The sequence below is a fragment of the Pristiophorus japonicus genome, chromosome 4, assembly GCF_044704955.1.
Source record: "Pristiophorus japonicus isolate sPriJap1 chromosome 4, sPriJap1.hap1, whole genome shotgun sequence".
Taxonomy (NCBI): Eukaryota; Metazoa; Chordata; class Chondrichthyes; family Pristiophoridae; genus Pristiophorus; species Pristiophorus japonicus.
Window position 1 is genome coordinate 196,912,971 of NC_091980.1, and position 19,388 is coordinate 196,932,358.

Genomic DNA, 19,388 nt, shown 5'->3' on the forward strand with positions numbered 1-19,388 from the left:
ATAGCATGATAGAATTTCAAATTCAGTTTGAGGATCTCAAACTAGTGTCCTGGACTTAAATAAAGGTAATTAGAAAGGTATGAAGGCAGAGTTGGTTAAAGTGGATTGGGAAAATATATTAAAGGGTAAGATTGTAGAAAAGCAATGGCAAATATTTAATGAGATATTTCATAACTCTCAGCAAAGATATATTCCAGTGAGAAAGACTAAGAGAAGGATGAACCATCCATGGCGAACTAAGGAAGTAAAGGATGGTATCAAACTGAAAACAAAGGCATACAATGTTGCGACGAACAGTGGAAGGGCAGAGGATTGGTAAATGTTTAGAAACCAGCAAAGGACGATTTAAAAAATAATAAAGAGAGAGAAGATAGTTTATGAGAGTAAACTAGCAAGAAATATAAAAACAGACAGTAAGAGCTTCTATAGGTATCTAAAAAGGAAGAGAGTAGCTAAGGTAAACGTTGGTCCAGAGAGGATGAGTCTGGAGAATTAATAATGGGAAGCAGGGAAATGGCAGAGACTTTGAACAAATATTTTGTACAGATTGAGCGTCTGAAATCCAGAGTTCCAAAATTCAGAATGTTCTGGAATTCGGACACCGAGCCGATCCGTGGTGGGGTCATCTGGAAACCGGAAAATGTTCCGAAATCCAGACTTCCCCCACCTTGGCGGCCCGACTTCGCCCGCCCCGGCCCTCGGCGGCCCGACCTCGCCCCGGCCCTGGGTAGCCCGACCTCGCTCCAGTCCTACCTCGCCCCAGTCCTCGGCAGCCCGACCTCGCTCCGGCCCTCAGTGGCCCGACCTCCGGCCCGACTTCACCGCGACTTTGCCCGCCCCGACTTCGCCCGCAACGGACCCCACCCCAGCCCTGGCTTCCCCCTTCTCCCCTTGGACCGGCTCCCCCGTCTTCTCCCCCCCCCCGGTCTCAGCACCCCCCTTATCTCGGCTTCCAGACTCCACCTACCTCGACCCAGGCAAAGACGTTCCAAAACCCGGAAATACCTGGAATCCGGAACAGCCTCGGTCCCGAGGTTTCCGGATTTCGGAAGCTCAACCTATATCGATTTTCACGGTAGAGGACACTAAAAGAATCACAATAATTAATAATGAAGGGGCTATTGGGGGTGGGAAAATTAAAACGATCACTTTCACTAGAGAAAAAGTACTAGGCAAACTGATGGGACTAAAGGTGGACAAGTCCCCTGAACCTGATGGCCTGCATCCTTGGGTCTTAAAAGAGGTGGCTGCAGATATAGTGGATGCATTGGTTGTAATCTACCAAAATTCCCTGGGTTCTGAAGAGATCCCAGCAGACTGGAACCCACAAATGTAATGCCCCTATTTAAGAAACGAGGGAGACAGAAAGCAGGAAACTATAGACCAGTTAGCCTAACATCTGTCATTGGGAAAATGCTGGAGTCCATCATTAAGGAAGCAGTAGCAGGACATTTAATAAATCATAATGCAGTCAAGCAGAGTCAGCATGGTTTTGTGAAAGGGAAATCATGTTTGACAAATTTACTGGAATTCTTTGAGGATGTAACGAGCAGGGTGGATTAGGGTGAACCAGTGGATGTGGTGCATTTGGATTTCCAGAAAGCATTCGTTAAGGTGCCACATAAAAGGTTACTGCACAAGATAAGAGCTCACGGGTTTTGGGGTAATATATTAGCGTGGATAGAGGATTGGTTAACTAACAGAAAACAGAGAGTCAGGATAAATGGGTCATTTTTCGGTTGGCAAACTGTGACTAGTGGGGTGCCACATGGATCAGTGCTGGGACCTCAACTCTTTACAATTTATATTAATGACTTGGATGAAGGGACTGAGTGTAATGTAGCCAAATTTGCTGATGGTACAAAGGTAGGTGGGAATGCAAGTTGTGAGGAGGACGCAAATAATCTACAAAGGGATATAGATAGGTTAAGTGAGTGGGAAAAACATAGGCAAATGGAGTATAATGTGGGAAAATGTGAGGTTATCCACTTTGGTAGGAAAAATAAAAAAGCAAATTATTATTTAAATGGGGAGAGATTACAAAATGCTGCAGTACAGAGAGATCGGGGGGCCCTTGTACATGATGCACAAAATGTTAGCATGCAGGTAATTAGGAAGGCAAATGGAATGTTAGCCTTTATTGGAAGGGGGATGGAGTATAAAAGTAGGGAAGTCCTGTTACAATTGTACCGGGCATTGGTAAGACCACACTTGGAGTAGTGCGTACACGTTTGGTCTCCTTATTTAAGGAGGGATGTACTTGCATTGGAGGCAGTTCAGAGAAGGTTCACGAGGTTGATTCCTGAGATGAAGGGGTTCTCATATGAAGAAAGGTTGAATAGATTGGGTTGATACTCATTGGAGTTTAGAAGACTGAGAGGTGATCTTATTGAATCATATAAGATTCTGATGGGGCTTGACTGGGTAGATGAAAAGAGGATGTTTCCCCTCATGGGGGAATCTAGAACTAGGGGGCATAGTTTCAGAATAAGGGGTCGCCCATTTGAAATAGAAATGAGGAGGAATTTCTTCTCTCAGAAGGTCATGAATCTTTGGAACTCTCTGCCCCAGAGAGCTGTGGAGGCTGGGTCATTGTATTTAAGGTGGAACTAGACAGATTTTTGAATAAGAGAGTCAAGTGTTATGGGGAGTGGACGGGGAAGTGGAGTTGAGGCCAGGATCAGGTCAACCATGATCTTATTGAATGGCAGAGCAGGCTCGAGGGGCCAAATAGCTTACTGCTGCTCCTATTGTTATGTTCTTATACACCAACAAGTTAGGATGGTATGTAACTTGGAGGGGAAACTAGCTGCTGTTCCCATGCACTTGTTGTCCTTATCCTTCTAGGTGACGGAAGTTATGGGTTTGGGAGGTGCTGCCAAAGAAGCGTTGGTGTTTGCTACAGTGCATCTTGCAGATAGTACAAACTGCAGCCGCGGTACGCTGGTAATGGAGGGGATGGACATTTACACTAGTGGATGAGGTGCTGATCAGGCAACTAACGATATAGGTAAAAAAATAGGATGAGGTCGTACAAGCTGAATTTAAGGAGCTAGGAGTTAAATTAAAAAGTAGGACCTCAAAAGGTAGTAATCTCAGGATTTCTACCAGTGCCACGTGCTAGTCAGAGTAGGAGTCGCAGGATAGCTCAGATGAATACGTGGCTTGAGGAGTGGTGCAGGAGGGAGGGATTCAAATTTCAGGGACATTGGAACCGGTTCTGGGGGAGGTGGGACCAGTACAAACCGATGGTCTGCACCTGGGCAGGACCGGAACTAATGTCCTAGGGGGAGTGTTTGCCAGTGCTGTTGAGGAGGGGGTTAAACTAATATGGCAGAGGGATGGGAACCGATGCAGGGAGACAGAGGGAAGTAAAATGGGGGCAGAAGCAAAAGATAGAAAGAAGAAAAGTAAAAGTGGAGGGCAGAGAAACCCAAGGCAAAAATCAAAAAGGGCCACATTGCAGCAAAATTCTAAAAGGGCAAAGTGTGTTAAAAAGACAAGCCTGAAGGCTCTGTGCCTCAATGCAAGGGGTATTCATAATAGGTGGATGAATTAACTGCACAGGCAGCAATTAATGAAAATGATATAATTGGCATCACGGAGACATGGCTTCAGGGTGACCATGGCTGGGAACTCAACATCCAGGGGTATTCAACATTCAGGAAGGATAGTCAGAAAGGAAAAGGAGATGGGGCAGCGTTGCTGGTTAAAGAGGAAATTAATGCAATAGTAAGGAAGGACATTAGCTTGGATGATGTGGAATCTGTATGGGTGGAGCTACGGAATACCAAAGGGCAGAAAACGTTAGTGGGAGTTGTGTACAGACCACCAAACAGTAGTAGTGAGGTTGGGGACAGCATCAAAAAAGAAATTAGGGATGCGTGCAATAAAAGTACAGCAGTTATCATGGGCGACTTAATCTACATATAGATTGGGCTAACCAAACTGGTAGCAATACGATGGAGGAGGATTTCCTGGAGTATATTAGGGATGGTTTTCTGGACCAATATGTCGAGGAACCAACTTGAGGGCTGGCCATCCTAGACTTGGTGATGTGTAATGAGAAAGGACTAATTAGCAATCTTGTTGTCCGAGGCCCCTTGGGGAAGAGTGACCATAATATGGTAGAATTCCTTATTAAGATGGAGAGTGAAGCAGTTAATTCAGAGAGGGTCCTGAACTTAAGAAAAGGTAACTTCGATGGTATGAGGCGTGAATTGGCTAGAATAGACTGGCAAATGATACTTAAAGGGTTGACGGTGGATAGGCAATAGCAAACATTTAAAGATCACATGGATGAACTTCAACAATTGTACATCCCTGTCTGGAGTAAAAATAAAAGGGGGAAGGTGGCACAACCATGGCTAACAAGGGAATTTAAGGATAGTGTTAAATCCAAGGAAGAGGCATATAAATTGGACAGAAAAAGCAGCAAACCTGAGGACTGGGAGAAAATTAGAATTCAACAGAGGAGGACAAAGGGTTTAATTAGGAGGGGAAAATAGAGTATGAGAGGAAGCTTGCCGGGAACATAAAAACTGACTGCAAAAGCTTTTATAGATATGTGAAGAGAAAAAGATTAGTGAAGACAAACGTAGGTCCCTTGCAGTCAGATTCAGGTGAATTTATAATGGGGAACAAAGAAATGGAAGACCAGTTGAACAAATACTTTGGTTCTGTCTTCACGAAGGAAGACACAAATAACCTTCCGGAAGTACTAGGGGACCGAGGGTCTAGTGAGAAGGTGGAACTGAAGGATATCCTTATTAGGCGGGAAATTGTGTTAGGGAAATTGATGGGATTGAAGGCCGATAAATCCCCGGGGCCAGATAGTCTGCATCCCAGAGTACTTAAGGAAGTGGCCCTAGAAATAGTGGATGCATTGGTGATCATTTTCCAACAGTCGATCGACTCTGGATCAGTTCCTGTGGACTGGATGGTAGCTAATGCAACACCACTTTTTAAAAAAGGAGGGAGAGAGATAACGCGTAATTATAGACAGTTAGCCTGACATCAGTAGTGGGGAAAATGTTGGAATCAATTATTAAAGATGAAATAATAACGCATTTGTAAAGCAGTGATAGGATCGGTCCAAGTCAACATGGATTTATGAAAGGGAAATCATGCTTGACAAATTTTCTGGAATTTTTTGAGGATGTAACTAGTAGAGTGGACAAGGGAAAACCAGTGGATGTGGTGTATTTGGACTTTCAAAAGGTTTTTGACAAGATCCCACACGAGAGATTGGTGTGCAAAATTAAAGCACATGGTATTGGGGGTAATGTACTGACATGGATAGAGAACTGGTTGGCAGACAGGAAGCAGAGACTCGGGATAAACGGGTCCTTTTCAGAATGGCAGGCAGTGACTAGTGGGGTGCCGGAGGGCTCAGTGCTGGGACCCCAGTTATTTACAATATACATTCATGATTTGGATGAAGGAATTGAGTGTAATATCGCCAAGTTTGCAGATGACACTAAACTGGGTGGCGGTGTGAGCTGTGAGGAGGACGCTAAGAGGCTGCAGGGTGACTTGGACAGGTTAGGTGAGTGGACAAGTGCATGGCAGATGCAGTATAATGTGGATAAATGTGAGGTTATCCACTTTGGGGGCAAAAACACAAAGGCAAAATATTATCTGAATGGCGACAGATTAGAAAAAGGGGAGGTGCAACGAGACCTGGGTGTCATGGTACATCGGTCATTGAAAGTTAGCATGCAGGTACAGCAGGCGGTGAAGAAGGCAAATGGTATGTTGGCCTTCATAGCTAGGGGATTTGAGTATAGGAGCACGGAGGTCTTACTGAAGCTGTACAGGGCCTTAGTGAGGCCTCACCTGGAATATTGTGTTCAGTTTTGGTCTCCTAATCTGAGGAAGGACGTTCTTGCTATTGAGGGAATGCAGTGAAGTTTCACCAGACTGATTCCCGGGATGGCTGGACTAACATATTAGGAGAGACTGGATCGACTGGGCCTTTATTCACTAGAGTTTAGAAGGATGAGAGGGGATCTCATAGAAACATATAAAATTCTGACGGGACTGGATAGGTTAGATGCAGGAAGAATGTTGCCGATGTTGGGAAAGTCCAGAACCAGGGGACACAGTCTAAGGATAAGGGGTAAGCCATTTAGGACTGAGATGAGGAGAAATTTCTTCACTCAGAGAGTTGTTAACCTGTGGAATTCCCTACTGCAGAGATTTGTTGATGCCAGTTCGTTGGATATATTCAAGAGGGAGTTAGATGTGGCCCTTATGGCTAAAAGGATCAAGAGGAATGGAGAGAAAGCAGGAAAGGGCTACTGAGGTGAATGGTCAGCCATGATCTTATTGAATGGTGGTGCAGGCTCGAAGGGCCGAATGGCCTAATCCCGCACCTATTTTCTATGTTTCTATGTTACTACTTTGTTTTGGATGGTGCAATCCAGGCACATGGAGAATATTCCATCACACTCCTGACTTTTGCCTTGTAGGTGGTGAAGAGGATATTGGGTGTCAGGGGGTGAGTCACTCACCACAGAATACTCAGTCTCTAACCAACTGTAGTAGCCATGGCATTTATGTGGCTGGTCTAGTTGAGTTTCTGGTCAATGATGACCCCTAAGAAGTTGACAGTGGGAGATTTGGTGATGGTAATGTCATTATATGGCAAGGGGAGGTGATTAGACTCTCTCTAGTTGGAGATGGCCATTGCCTGGCACTGGTTTAGCACAAATGTTACTTGCCACTTATCAGCACAAGCCTAGATTTAGTCCAAGTCTTGCTACATGTGGGCATGGACTGCTTCATTATCTGCATTATTGCAAATGGAATGGAACTCTGTAGTCATCAGCGAACATCCCCACTGCAGAAATAAATTGTAGTAGCTCCGTAATGAAACCTGCTGCTATCTTGAAGTATTTGCTTTTTTTACAATTTTTGTTTTACCTTATTTACTTGTACCACAATGTTCTATCTTTGAACAGTCAGGAAAAATAGTCTTATATGATTCCATAACTCAAACATCATGCACAATGTGAACTGTACTGTAACGGTAAGACTTGATAAATGAAATTGCAACACAATAAATCTCAAAAATTTCAACAAAAGTGGTGTCCTTACTCATTTCACATTCAGCACACCATAGCACAACAAGCAAGCATAGCCTAGCAACACAGGCACATTTAACGCAATTGATAAAAATTCATAATTATATATTAACTACATGAACCAACATCTGATAGTTTGTTACAAGGCTCATAAACAACTTCTGTGCAAAGATAATTTTGTAAACTGTGCTTAACTGTCATGCTTTATGAGATGATCTTGGTCATTCAGAGCCTTATAACAGACTCAGGCAATCTATTATTTTATTTTTAATACATGCAGCAGCAGTTCTATAATGCATATCAACATTCAGAGTCATGGGTCTTCCTTCGTACAACACATATCCAACAAGAAATAAAAGTTAGTGGGTAGTGACACGACTGCACCACAGAGAGGCACAGCGGTTTCACAGCTTTGGTTCCACTCTTGACAACTGCCTGTGCTTTCAAAGGGAAGTGAGATATTTCTACATGTAGGAGGGCAAAAGGATTTTGAAAAATCAACCTATGTAACTCTTAGTAACTAGTTACAGAGGAACATTGGCAGAAGCCTGGAAGTAGGTCTGTTACCCAACATCTGGGTCAGATCATTTTACAGTGACATCGGAGGTGAAAGCAATTTTTAAAACAAATTTTATTTTAAGTAGAAATTGTGCATTATAAATAGCACTCAGTTCTTGGTTTAAGAATACAGATCGTGTCTAACTCACAGAGGAGGACCTTTCAATCCATTTACAGCTTTATTACTCCAGGGTAATCAATGCTAGCAGTAAATGATCATCTAATTATCACTTCTGCTATGCGTGTTCTTTGAAATTCTGTGTCAAATTTAAGCTGATGAGAGTTAAAGCCAGTCCATCTTACTCAGCTCAAAGGCACCTACCATTCACATGTCACAGTAGCCAAGTTCCATTCCACTTTCCAATGCAAAGTAGCAACAAAAATCAACTACCCCCAAACCAACCTATTATAACTGACAGAGAAGAGTTGCACATATCGTAGACAGCTTGGCAACAGCACTTCTTGCAGAATGCAGCATGGCCACTTATGCTGGAGCGAGACACCAGTCACACAGAGGCCAGTACTTACAGCTAAGTCCTCAATTAGTTTCTCCTCAAATGAGTACTCCTCTGTCTCTATCCATGATTTCTGATAACTCTGAAGGAAGAGGTTAACAGCACGATGCCTAGGAAGCGGGAGGGTATAGCAAGATCAGGAGGTGAGACACAGCTTTTAGTAGATTAAGGGAGATCTTATTATTTAAAATAATGGATAAAGACCATTAGTAGAGATTTGTACAACTCCAGTTCTCTGATTGGTCAAAAGTGTATCATGATCACACATCAAAATCACACTAATTGAAGTGCAGATTGTTCTACAATTTAGTCTCTGAGGTTTAAGATGTTGAATAAAGTACAATTCAAATTTAAAAAATGATTTAAGAAACAGAGACATGATGAACTTTGTTCCATCTTAAACAGCTGTTGGGATCAGTCTTTAAGGATTCCTTGAACTGGGTATTTCTGGCTACACTTCCTTCACTATCTCAGAAGAAATATTGTGGACACCCTCATCTTCAAAAGTAGTTGGCATAAAATTTCATATAATGACAAGATTAAACCGCTGCACTGGATCACTATATTGGTAACTTGGTATGTATTCTTTTAGATCATTGTTTTGAGTTGTCATCAGGTGTGCAATAAAGCACATTCACAATGAACATGTCAACAAAAACTTGCATTTAGATATCGCCTTTAACAGAGTATAAATGTGCCAAGGCGCTTAACAAGTAAGTACTGTGCATATTAGTTTTCATTTTGAATACTTGCACTGTTCTTTTTACCTTTTTCATGCAAGGTTTGCAGAGGTTTTTGGTTGGCAGACTGACCAATCAGATTCTGTAAGGTTTATTGTACAAATTGAATATAGTAGGTGTGCTAAGAAGAGTGTTTGCATGGGACAGGAAGCGTTGTCTATCAATCAAATGTTACTTTACCGTCAAAGAGACGATAAGATTCTCAAAATCAGTGTTCTTATATAGTTTTTCCAGCCACAGTTGTTGATAGGAGTTCAGGAAGTAAATGTTAATTTTGTGTCTAAAGAAAAGGGATACATTTTTTGCATTGGTCAACTTAAAAGCACAGATATGTTTCTGAATTAACTGTGGGATACTTCACCATATTGTGTGAATTAAAGCAAAGTTCATTTAATTATTTTCTCTGCGTTAAGATGTTACATATCATTATGCTTTTTAAGACATACGTAAATAAGTGATTGCCAAAGACTCGCATCTGGTCATTCCATTAACTATTCTAGCAATTAATTAAATTTGAAAGTGCACAGATGTTCTGTATGATATATAATTAACAAACACAATTTAATGACTAGGTTTATAAAATGCTTTTCATTACTATAAATGCTGAGTGGCAAGCATCTCACAGTTAAAAAGAATGACTTAAGGTGTGGGTTTGCAATGTGATTTCTCACATGCCAATCTTGACCAAAGCTGTTGGCAGGGTTGGGGTTAGGCTCCAAGTAGAAATGAAGAACTTTGCTACAAAGAGTGAGGGGAAAAAGGTAACAGAGGAAGTTTACTAAACAGGTCCTAGTCCAAACAATAGAGTGGCAGAACATCTGCTCACCCTCTTGATTGGAGAACACAGCATGGAAAGATGATGAGAAAAATTGTCAATAATGTCTGGGAGCAATTGTTAACAAGTGTAAAAAAAATTGCTTGATCCAAAAAAAATCTTTAAAAAGTAAGCTGTAACTTAAATGAAAAAATAAAATACAAGACAATACAAAGCAAGATAAAGAATAAGTAGGAGAAATAATTGCTAGTATAATTTGTTTCTGAATATATGAAAACATAATATCACTTCTACCTTGGCAGATTATACAGTGGTGCCATCCTGAAGCAAGCAACCACTGCTCTTTTGCGTTGTTTGGATAACAGCTTGTGCCACCCTGTTTTCTTTGACCGTAATGGTTGCTCCACCTTAGAAAAAAAATAAACATAATTAACTAGGGATTTACTAGCTCAATAAAAGGCTGGGTCTTGCCGGAAAAATACCGGAGTGTTAATGACACACGCCGTTATTAATGTGTACATCGACTAGTAAATTCAAGGGATTAAGAGATATACCATCAGTTGCAAATCTCAAGAATTGTTTGGACGATTTACACTGCTCTGCTGTTCACTTTGCACAAGTGACATCTCTCCTTTAGCCTCCTTGTTATTCTTAAGAACTTGCTGGATTTGCACATTTAATGCTCATTAATTTTTCCACAGAAAGATAAGTCTGATAATTAACAGCGCAAGTACCTTTTTAATGATATGTGAATTGTTAATGCAGTGCCAACCAACATCTTTAGCCCAGAAATTGAACAATTTAAACTGTGGAGTCTCATTCCTTCAGGTGGTAAATTGTTGAGAGATTTTTTAAATGTCAATTTTTTTTCTTTTGTCTATTTTTCTCTCTCTCTTAATTCAATATTTCTTTCCCTCTCTCTTACTTCTCTTCCTGTACCTAATTTGACTCTAATTCATCCACTCTAATTCACTCTCCTTCTCAGTCATTCCTCTATTTCTTTCACAATCCTTTAATCTCATTGGTTGAGGAGATACACTGTTGGTCCCACCATTCACTGAGGTCCCAGATGTCTTTTGCCCTCACCACACAGTCATCAGCTCGTATTTCCAGCAAGTTATGGCACAAAAGATTTTGAGCTGAAGGGTGCAGAAAAATATCTAACTAATGGGGCACACTGCGTGATGGCCCACTCTAGCAAGTTCCGGCCCAATGTAGTATAAAAGAAAGCAAGAAAGAAAGAACTTGTATTTCTTCAGTGCAAGTGTTGTCAGCCATGGCTCATTGGGTAGGATTCTCATCTCTGAATCAGAAGATTGTGGATTCAAGTCCCACTCAAAGAACTTGAGCACAAAATCTAGGCTGCCACTCCAGTGCAGTACTGAAGGAGTGTTGCATTATCGAAGGTCTCTTCTTTCAGATTTGATGTTGAACCGAGGTCCTGTCTGCCCTCTCAGGTGGACGTAAAAGATCCCATGGCACTATTTCAAAGAATTTCAGGGGAGTTATCCCCACTGTCCTGGCCAACATTTTTCCCTCAACCAACATCACTAAAAACAGATTATCTTGTCATTATCACATTGCTGTATGTGGGACATTGTTGTAAGCCAATTGGCTGCCTCATTTCCTACATCATCATCATCATAGGCAGTCCCTCGAACGAGGATGACTTGCTTCCACAAGAGTTCACAGATGTTTCAATGAAGGACCCGATGTTCCAATCCTGAACTCCAATGGAGGGGGTGGAAGATGCCTGTGCGTGGATTTTTTTAACGTGTGGTGACCGTTGCACCTCAGTCACCACATGGCTTGACAGAGCTAGGCCTTTATCCAGTGGCCAGGGTTGAACCAGGACGACTGGAGACCTGCTCTGTTGCATGGACCTGGTGCGCAGTGTGGGCAGGCCCGTGCTGCCTCTGGACCCTCGGCTCTTCTGGGCCCCGTACCCTTATTCGCCGCACTTTCGCCCACGATGTTCCAAGGCCCAGCGCTCCAGCTCTATTCATAGCCCCGACCTGTCACTCTGTAACCAGCCATTAGAAGGCATGAAAGAGGAGACCTGACTGGCCTTCTGAGTACTCCCATACTGCAACCAATCTTGTGGGTTATGGTCTACCTTTTGCTTGGCATAGCTTAGATCTAAATTCACCTCATGGATATTTGCAGGTATGAACCTGCTCATTTCCTACATTACAACAGTGACTACACTTCAAAGAACTTCGCTGGTTGTAATGTGCTTTGGATGTCCTGAGGCCATGAAAGGCGCTATAAAAATTCAAGTCTTTCATTCTTTTTATCATGTCCTTCGACATCTCAAAGTGTCTTGCAACCAATGGATTGCTATCACTCATCCTTTAAGTAAACAAAAAAAAGAAAATTATTTGAAGGAACTGTTCCAATAAATTTTTCTTTTCAGGATATATGGGGCCAGATTTTCTGATAAGAATAACAGCGAAGCTAACAGCACTCACCGTTATAATGCAGAACATCTGCCAACAACTTCTGGTGTCCACACATGTGAAGTGAAATACAGAAATCCAGAATTTGCTGTCAGAGATATCCCGCTCCTCCATGGAGTGCATTGTAACAGCCCTCACCGATAGACCCGGCACTGAAATGACTGAACTTGGGGTGCTTGCCCAATGCCTACCCGTTCCCAACTAAAATCAGCTCAAAAAGATAGGTGCATTCAGGAGTAATGAGTTTTTAAACAGCGTGATAAATGATAATTACTGCTGAAATACCTCTTTGGCCCGGAAAACTTAATTTTAGTTTTTCTCAGAAGAAAATTAGTGTTAGAGTTTTTAAAAAATTTAAAAAATTAAAAAAAACTTTTTCTGTCTGCTTCTTTTATCTCTTTGCCTTAACCCCATCTGTATTTCCCAATCTTTATTTTGTTTTTTACATCATTTAAATCTAATTTATATTTCCTGCTTTATACTTCCTTTTTGTACATCATTTAAATCTAATTTATATTTCCTGCTTTATACTTCCTGCGTGTCTCAGTGAGGATTTTGAAATCTGTTTGGTTGAAGAGCCTTGCTGCTTTTTAGCTTGCTCACAGATGCCACAGATCCCCTGTAGAGGGCGCCACACTGGATCAGATGCCAGATTAGAGTAAAGCTCCGCTCAAAAGCCCGCAAAAACTTTGTGAGCAGCTGTCAGAGAGGTGAATGGTGAGTGTCGTTCCTTCGCCATTGACTGCAAAATCCAAGCCATAGTTTATATTTGGTTTACCTGTATTTATATTCCACTGAGTTTTATTTTGTTTTTAATTTAGGATGGATCCTTGCTATTTTAATGCTTTATCTGCAGCTCTTACTGGTACTGTCAATGAATGTATAAGTTAGTGAAAATCAAGAGGTGGATAGATTTACAATATGAGCATGTAGATATTTAGGATTTCTTACCTTAAACTATGGAAACTCTACGGAGCCAGGAGGAGCACTAGACGTGTGTTTTTCTCCAAGGCCAGGTCATTACACAACAGATTCATATTCTGAAATCTGGGGATCTCTCTATCGCCAGCAACTATTAACTTAGCTAGGCATTCTAACAGGGATTGTCCAATCTTTTAAATGTACCATTCAGTACTACTGAAAATAGAACCGATTGTACTTTGCTTCAAATATATGAAAGGTATCAGATTGTGCTCTGAAAGGAATCGATCCTAAAAAACACCCAGAAAATATCTAAACATTTTCCCCTGGATCTGTCCAATATGGAGTAATATCAAATGTGCCTTCATTTTATTTATTCTTCCAAGGGTGTATTAACCCTCTGCAGATTTTAGCTGCAGCTCTGTAGCCCTATTGCATATGAAGATCAAACATTTAATGCATCCAGTTACCAAATTGCTCAAAAGCCTACGTAAGGTCGAAAATAAACAGTGCTGCTTGTGGGGCCCTCAATTCACAAATCCGTATTCCGCTAGCTAGGGTACTTGCAAAGTTCTAAACAGCTAGGAGTGTAAAGCTTTTTTTCCTTGGAGGTAACAAAAATGCTGGGGCTGAAATTCAGTGCAGCCAGAAAGCTGGCGATATTAAGGCCTTTTTTCCCGATTAGCGCCGTAAAGTTTGTGGCGGCCATTGGATCCAAATTCAGCTTTTTGACCACAAGAAAGTGTTCCAGTCTTAATAGCCCTTCAAACCTGAAAGTTTGCAGTCTTAATTGGGACATTAATCCCACGGGAAATTCACCCTTAGCGTGATGTGGCAGCTGCTAATGCAGCACAGGCGCGAGGGAATGAGCTTGTTGGTTCTGCTTTGAAGAGAATGGCCGCGGCTCTGCAAGAGTCAACAGAGCATCGAAGTGCTGTCATAGCTGTTGGCTTTCAGACTGTGGCTGCTTGCATATAGTCTCAGTTGGATGTCCTGCCGAGACCTTATTGTTGCTTTCGCGACTGGGTCCACCACGGGCCACGGGGGACTGGTAACGTGCGCTCCCTCGGATTGGTGGTGGTGGTATTGTGCAGCTCCTGTTGAGTTATTCAGGCTCCTCGGGTCAGGATATGGATGATGCGCTCCCTTCGGCTCGCCGCTTTCCTGGCCCCAGACCTGTCACTCCACCAGTGCCTCGACGCATGGCCTCGCCCGAGCCAAGTCAGACTGAACCCTCACAGGAGGGTGTTGACCAATCTCCAGCCAGCCCTTCCAGGCCCAAAACTGCTCGAGAAGTTCATCTGCAGCTTCCACACAGGGAACACAGCAGCCTTCCCAGACCCATGAGGCAGCCACAGGGGAGACACTGAGACGAAGTCAGAGGTTAGGCACGAGTAAGATCATCATAGACAGTCACTCGAAGTTGAGGATGACTTGCTTCCATTCTAAAAGTGAGTTCTCAGGTGGCTGAACAGTCCAATGTGGGACCTACAGTCTCTGTCACAGGTGGGGCAGGCAGGAAGGGTGGGTGGGGAGCTTAGGTTGCCGCATGCTCCTTCTGCTGTCTGCGCTTGGTTTCTGCATGCTGTTGGCAACGAGACTCGAGGTGCTCAGCTCCCACCCGGATGCTTTTCCTCCACTTTGGGGCTGGTGAGGATGTTGCACTTTGAGGGTGTCCTTGAAGCATTTCCTCTGCCCACCTGGGGCTCGCTTGCCGTGTCAAGGTTCCGAGAAGAGCGCTTGCTTTGGGAGTCTCGTGTCAGGCATGTGGACAATGTGGTCCGCTGAACGAGCATGGTCAGTGCTTCGATGCTGGGGATGTTGGCCTGAGCGAGAACACTGACGTTGGTGCATCTGTCCTCCCAATGGATTTGCAGGATCTTGCGGAGGCAGCGTTGGTGGTACTTCTCCAGCGCTTTGAGATGTCTGCCATATATAGTCCATGTCTCTGAGCCATATAGGAGGGCGGGTATTACTACTGCCCTGTAGACCATAAGCTTGGTGCCAGATTTGAGGTCCTGGTCTTCAAAAACTCTCTTCCTCAGGCAACCGAAGGCTGCGCTGGTGTACTGGAGGCGGTGTTGGACGTCGTCATCGATGTCTGCCCTTGCTGACAGTAAGCTCCTGAGGTATGGAAAGTGGTCTACATTGTCCAAGGCATCACCATGGATTTTGATAACTGGGGTGCAGTGCTGTGTGGTGGGGTCAGGTTGGTGAAGGACCTTTGTTTTATGGATGTTTAGTGTAAAACCCACGCTTTCATACACCTCAGTGAAGATGTTGACGATGGCTTGAAGTTTGGCCTCTGAGTGTGAGCAGTCATAAGCGTCGTCTGTGTGTATTGTAGTTTGATGACAGAGGATGGGATAACCTTGGATCTCGCTTGGAGCCGGCGGAGGTTGAACAGGTTCCTATTTGTTACCGCTCGGAATACTGAGCTGGGACGACGTTTCCAGTCTGAGCCCCTGGATTGAGATTTCAGTTTTCTCTCTGTGAGTCTCGGGATCTCTATTTTTCTCTCTCGAGCTTTTTTCCCCCTTTTCTCTTTCTCTATTCCTATTTCTCTATTTCTTTCTCTCCCAATCAAATTTTCTCTTTCTTTTTCTCATTCCCTTTCCTCACTTCTATCTCTTTTTCCTTTCTCTTTTGCTCCCTTCCCCCCCTCTCTCTTTCTCACCTTCTCTCCTTCGTTCTCTCTCTCTTCCCCCCTCCCTTTTTCCCCCTCTCCCCTTGATTGCGGATTCTGTGCTGAATAAATCCTCAGGTTTGGATCTTACCTTCTTGTCTCTCTTCGCTCCCATGGCTCTGAGATCTCTGCCATTCTGCACCGGCCTTAAAAGCTGGCGGGGGCACCATCAGCTAAAGGGCCGGCTTTTTAACGCTGAAAATGGGTCCGGGGATGAAGCGGCAGCGGTACACACTTTTAGCGCGTCACTACTGCCGCAAGCTCCACACCGCCGCGAGAGTCGGCAGTGGCCCACACGCTGCAAGATCTCCTGGGCTGAATCTATATTGGGGCGGCCAGTTGGGCCCAAAGCGGTGGCCATTCGATTTTGGGCAGTAACAGTCCTTCCCGGGACCATGAATTTTGGGGCTGCTGTCTCTTAGATATAGAATCATAGAATGGTTACTGCATGGAAGGCGGCCATTTGGCCCATCGAGCCCATGCCGGCTTTCTGCAAGAGCACCTCAGCTGGTCCCACTCCCCTGCCTTTTCACCATAGCCCTACAAATTATTTTATTTCAGGTGCTTATCCAACTCCCTTTTGAAAACAGCCATTGAGTCTGCCTCCACCACCCTTTCAGGCAGTGCATTCCCGATCCTAACCACTTGCTGCACAAAAAAGTTTTTCCTCACGTCGCCTGTGGTTCTTTTGCCAATCAACTTAAATCTGTGTACTCTGAATCTCAACTCTTCCGCCAATGGGAACAGTTTCTCTCTCTCGACTCTGCCCAGACCCTTCATGATTTTGAACATCTTTATCAAATCCCCTCCCAACCTTCTCTGCTCTAAGGAGAACAACCCCAGCTTCTCCAGTCAAACCACTTAACTGAAGTCCCTCATCCCTGGAATCATTCTCGTAAAACTTTTGTGCACCCTCTCTTAGGCCTTCACATCCTTCCTAAAGTGCAGTGCCCAGAATTGGACACAATACTCCAGTTGACGCCGAACCAGTGTTTTATACAGGTTCATCATAGTTTTCACACTTTTGTACTCTATACCTCTATTCATGAAGCCCATGATCCCATATGCTTTTTTAACTGTTTTCTCAACCTGCCCTGCCACCTTCAATGATTTGTGCACATACACCCCTAGGTCTCTCTGTTCATGCTCCCACTTTAGGATTGTACCCTTTAGTTTATACTTCCTCTCCTCATTCTTTCTACCAAAATGCATGTACGCCAGTACATGTACAGGCCAGTTAGTTTAACCTCTGTGGTGGACAAATTATTGGAATGAATTCTGAGGGACAGTATAAACATTCATTTAGAAAGACACAGATTAATCAAGGACAGTCAGCATGGATTTGTTAAGGGAAGGTCATGTCTGACTAACTTGATTGAATTTTTTGAGGAGGTAACAAGGAGGGTCGATGAGGGCAGTGCATTTGATGTTGCCTACCTGGATTTTAGCAAGGTTTTTGACTAGGTCCCACTTGGCAGGTTGATCAAAAAAGTAAAAGCCCATGGGATTTAAGGGAGAGTGGCAAATTGGATGCAAAATTGGCTCAATGGCAAGAAGCAAAGGGTAATGGTTGAGGGGAGTCTTTGTGATTGTAAGGCTGTTTCCAGTGGGGCTCCACAGGGCTCAGTACTTGGTCCCTTGCTTTTTGTAGTACATATAAACGATTTAGACTTAAATATAGGGGGCGTGATAAAGAAATTGGATGATGATACAAATATTGGCTGTGTGGTTGACAGTGAGGAGGAAAGCTTTAAGACTGCAGGAAGATATCATTGAACTGGTCACTTGGGCAGAAAAGTGTAAAATGGAATTCAATTCAGAAAAGTGTGAAGTAATGCATTTGGGGAGGGCATACACATTAAATGGGAGGACACTGAGAGGTGTGGAGGAACAGAGGGACCTTGGAGTGTATATCCACAGATCTTTAAAGGTAGCAGGACAGGTCGATAAGATAGTTAAAAAGGTATACAGAATGCTTTCCTTTTTTAGCCAAGGCACGGAATATAAGAGCAGGGAAGATATGCTAGAACTGTATACAACACTAGTTAGGCCACAGCTTGAGTACTGCGTACAGTTCTGATCACCACATTACAGGAAAAATGTGATTGCACTAGAGAGGGTGCAGAGGAGATTTATGAGGATGCTGCCAGGACTGGAAAATTTTAACGATGAGGAAAGATTGGATAGGCTGGGGTTGTTTTTTTTGGATCAAAAGAGGCTGAGGGGAGACTTAAATAAGGTGTATAAAATTATGAGTGGCCTCGATAGATTGGATAGGAAGGACCTGTTTCCCTTAGCAGAGAGGTCAATAACCAGGGGGCATAGATTTAAAGTAGTTGATAGAAGGATTAGAGGGGAGATGAGTAAAATAAAATTCACTCAGAGGATGATGGGGGTCTGGAACTCACTGCCTGAAGGGATGGTAGAGGCAGAAACTCTCATCACATTTAAAAAGTAATTGGATGTGCACTTAAAGAGCCGTAACCTACAGGGCTACGGACCTAGTGCTGGAAGTGGGATTAGGCTGGGTAGCTCGTTTTTGACCAACACGGACACGATGGGCTGAATGACTGTGTCTTAATTTTCTATGATTCTATTACCATGTCAACCCTCTCTGTGTTACCTCATTAAAAAATTCAATCAAGTTAGCTAAACACAATTTGCCTTTAACAAATCCATGCTGGCTTTCCTTAATTAATCCACACTGGTCCAAGTGACTGTTAATTTTGTCCCTGATTGTTGTTTCTTAAAGCTTCCCAACTACCGAGGTTAAACTGACCGGCCTATAGTTGATGGGTTTATCTTTTTTGAACAAGGGTGTAACATTTGCAATTCTCCAGTCCTCTTTCACCACCCCCGTTTCTAAGGAGGATTGGAAGCATATGGTCAATACCTCCGCGATTTCTCCCTTCACTTCCCTCAGCATCCTAGGATGCAACCCATCCAGTCCGGGTGACTTATCTACTTCAAGTACAGCCAGCCTTTTTAGTACCTCGTCTTTATCAATTCTTATCTCATCTAGTATCTCCTCTACTTCCTCCTTTACTGTGTCTATGGCAGCATCTTCTTCCTTGGTGAAGACAGATGCAAAGTACTCACTTAGTACTTCAGCCATACCCTCTGCCTCCCTAAATGTTCACCTACTGACACTTGCTCCACTTGGCCTACCTCATTCCCCAGAACCAGATCCAGCAATGCCTCCTTCCTCGTTGGGCCGGAAACATATTCATCAAGAAATTTCTCCTGAACACATTTCAAAAATTCTTCCCCCTTGCTGCCCTTTACACTATTATTATCCCAGTTTATATTAAGATAGTAGAAGTCCCCCATTATCACTACTCTATAGTTATTGCATTTCTCTGTAATTTCTCTGCAAATTTTCCCCTTCATATATTTCCCACTAGTTGGTGGGCTATAGAATACACCTAGCAATATAATGGCGCCTCTATTATTTCTTAACTCGAGCCATAAAGATTCTGTCCTTGACCCCTCCAGGCCATTCTATCTCTCAAGCACTGAAACATTCTCCTTAACCAATACTGCCACACAAGCTCCTATCTATCCTTCCCTATCTTTCCTGAACACCCTATATCCAGGAATGTTAAGACCCAATCCTGCCCTTTTTTGAGCCAGGGCTCTGTTGTTG

At 43.2% G+C, this 19,388-nt stretch overlaps 1 protein-coding gene across 4 annotated transcripts in view; it reads right to left on the minus strand.

Annotated features, from left to right (window-relative positions):
• Nucleotides 1-19,388, minus strand: part of ryr3 (ryanodine receptor 3) — a 561,329-nt gene that overhangs the window by 79,801 nt on the left and 462,140 nt on the right. For 2 of the 4 annotated variants that reach the window (XM_070878983.1, XM_070878980.1), the window contains exons 73-74: nucleotides 9,971-10,083; nucleotides 9,082-9,181 (exon numbers count right to left, since the gene is read on the minus strand). In XM_070878983.1, the coding sequence (XP_070735084.1) occupies nucleotides 9,082-9,181; nucleotides 9,971-10,083 (213 nt within the window). Of the gene's footprint in view, nucleotides 1-8,174; nucleotides 8,272-9,081; nucleotides 9,182-9,970; nucleotides 10,084-19,388 lie in introns of all 4 variants that reach the window. The other 2 variants (XM_070878984.1, XM_070878982.1) reach the window with 1 other exon arrangement.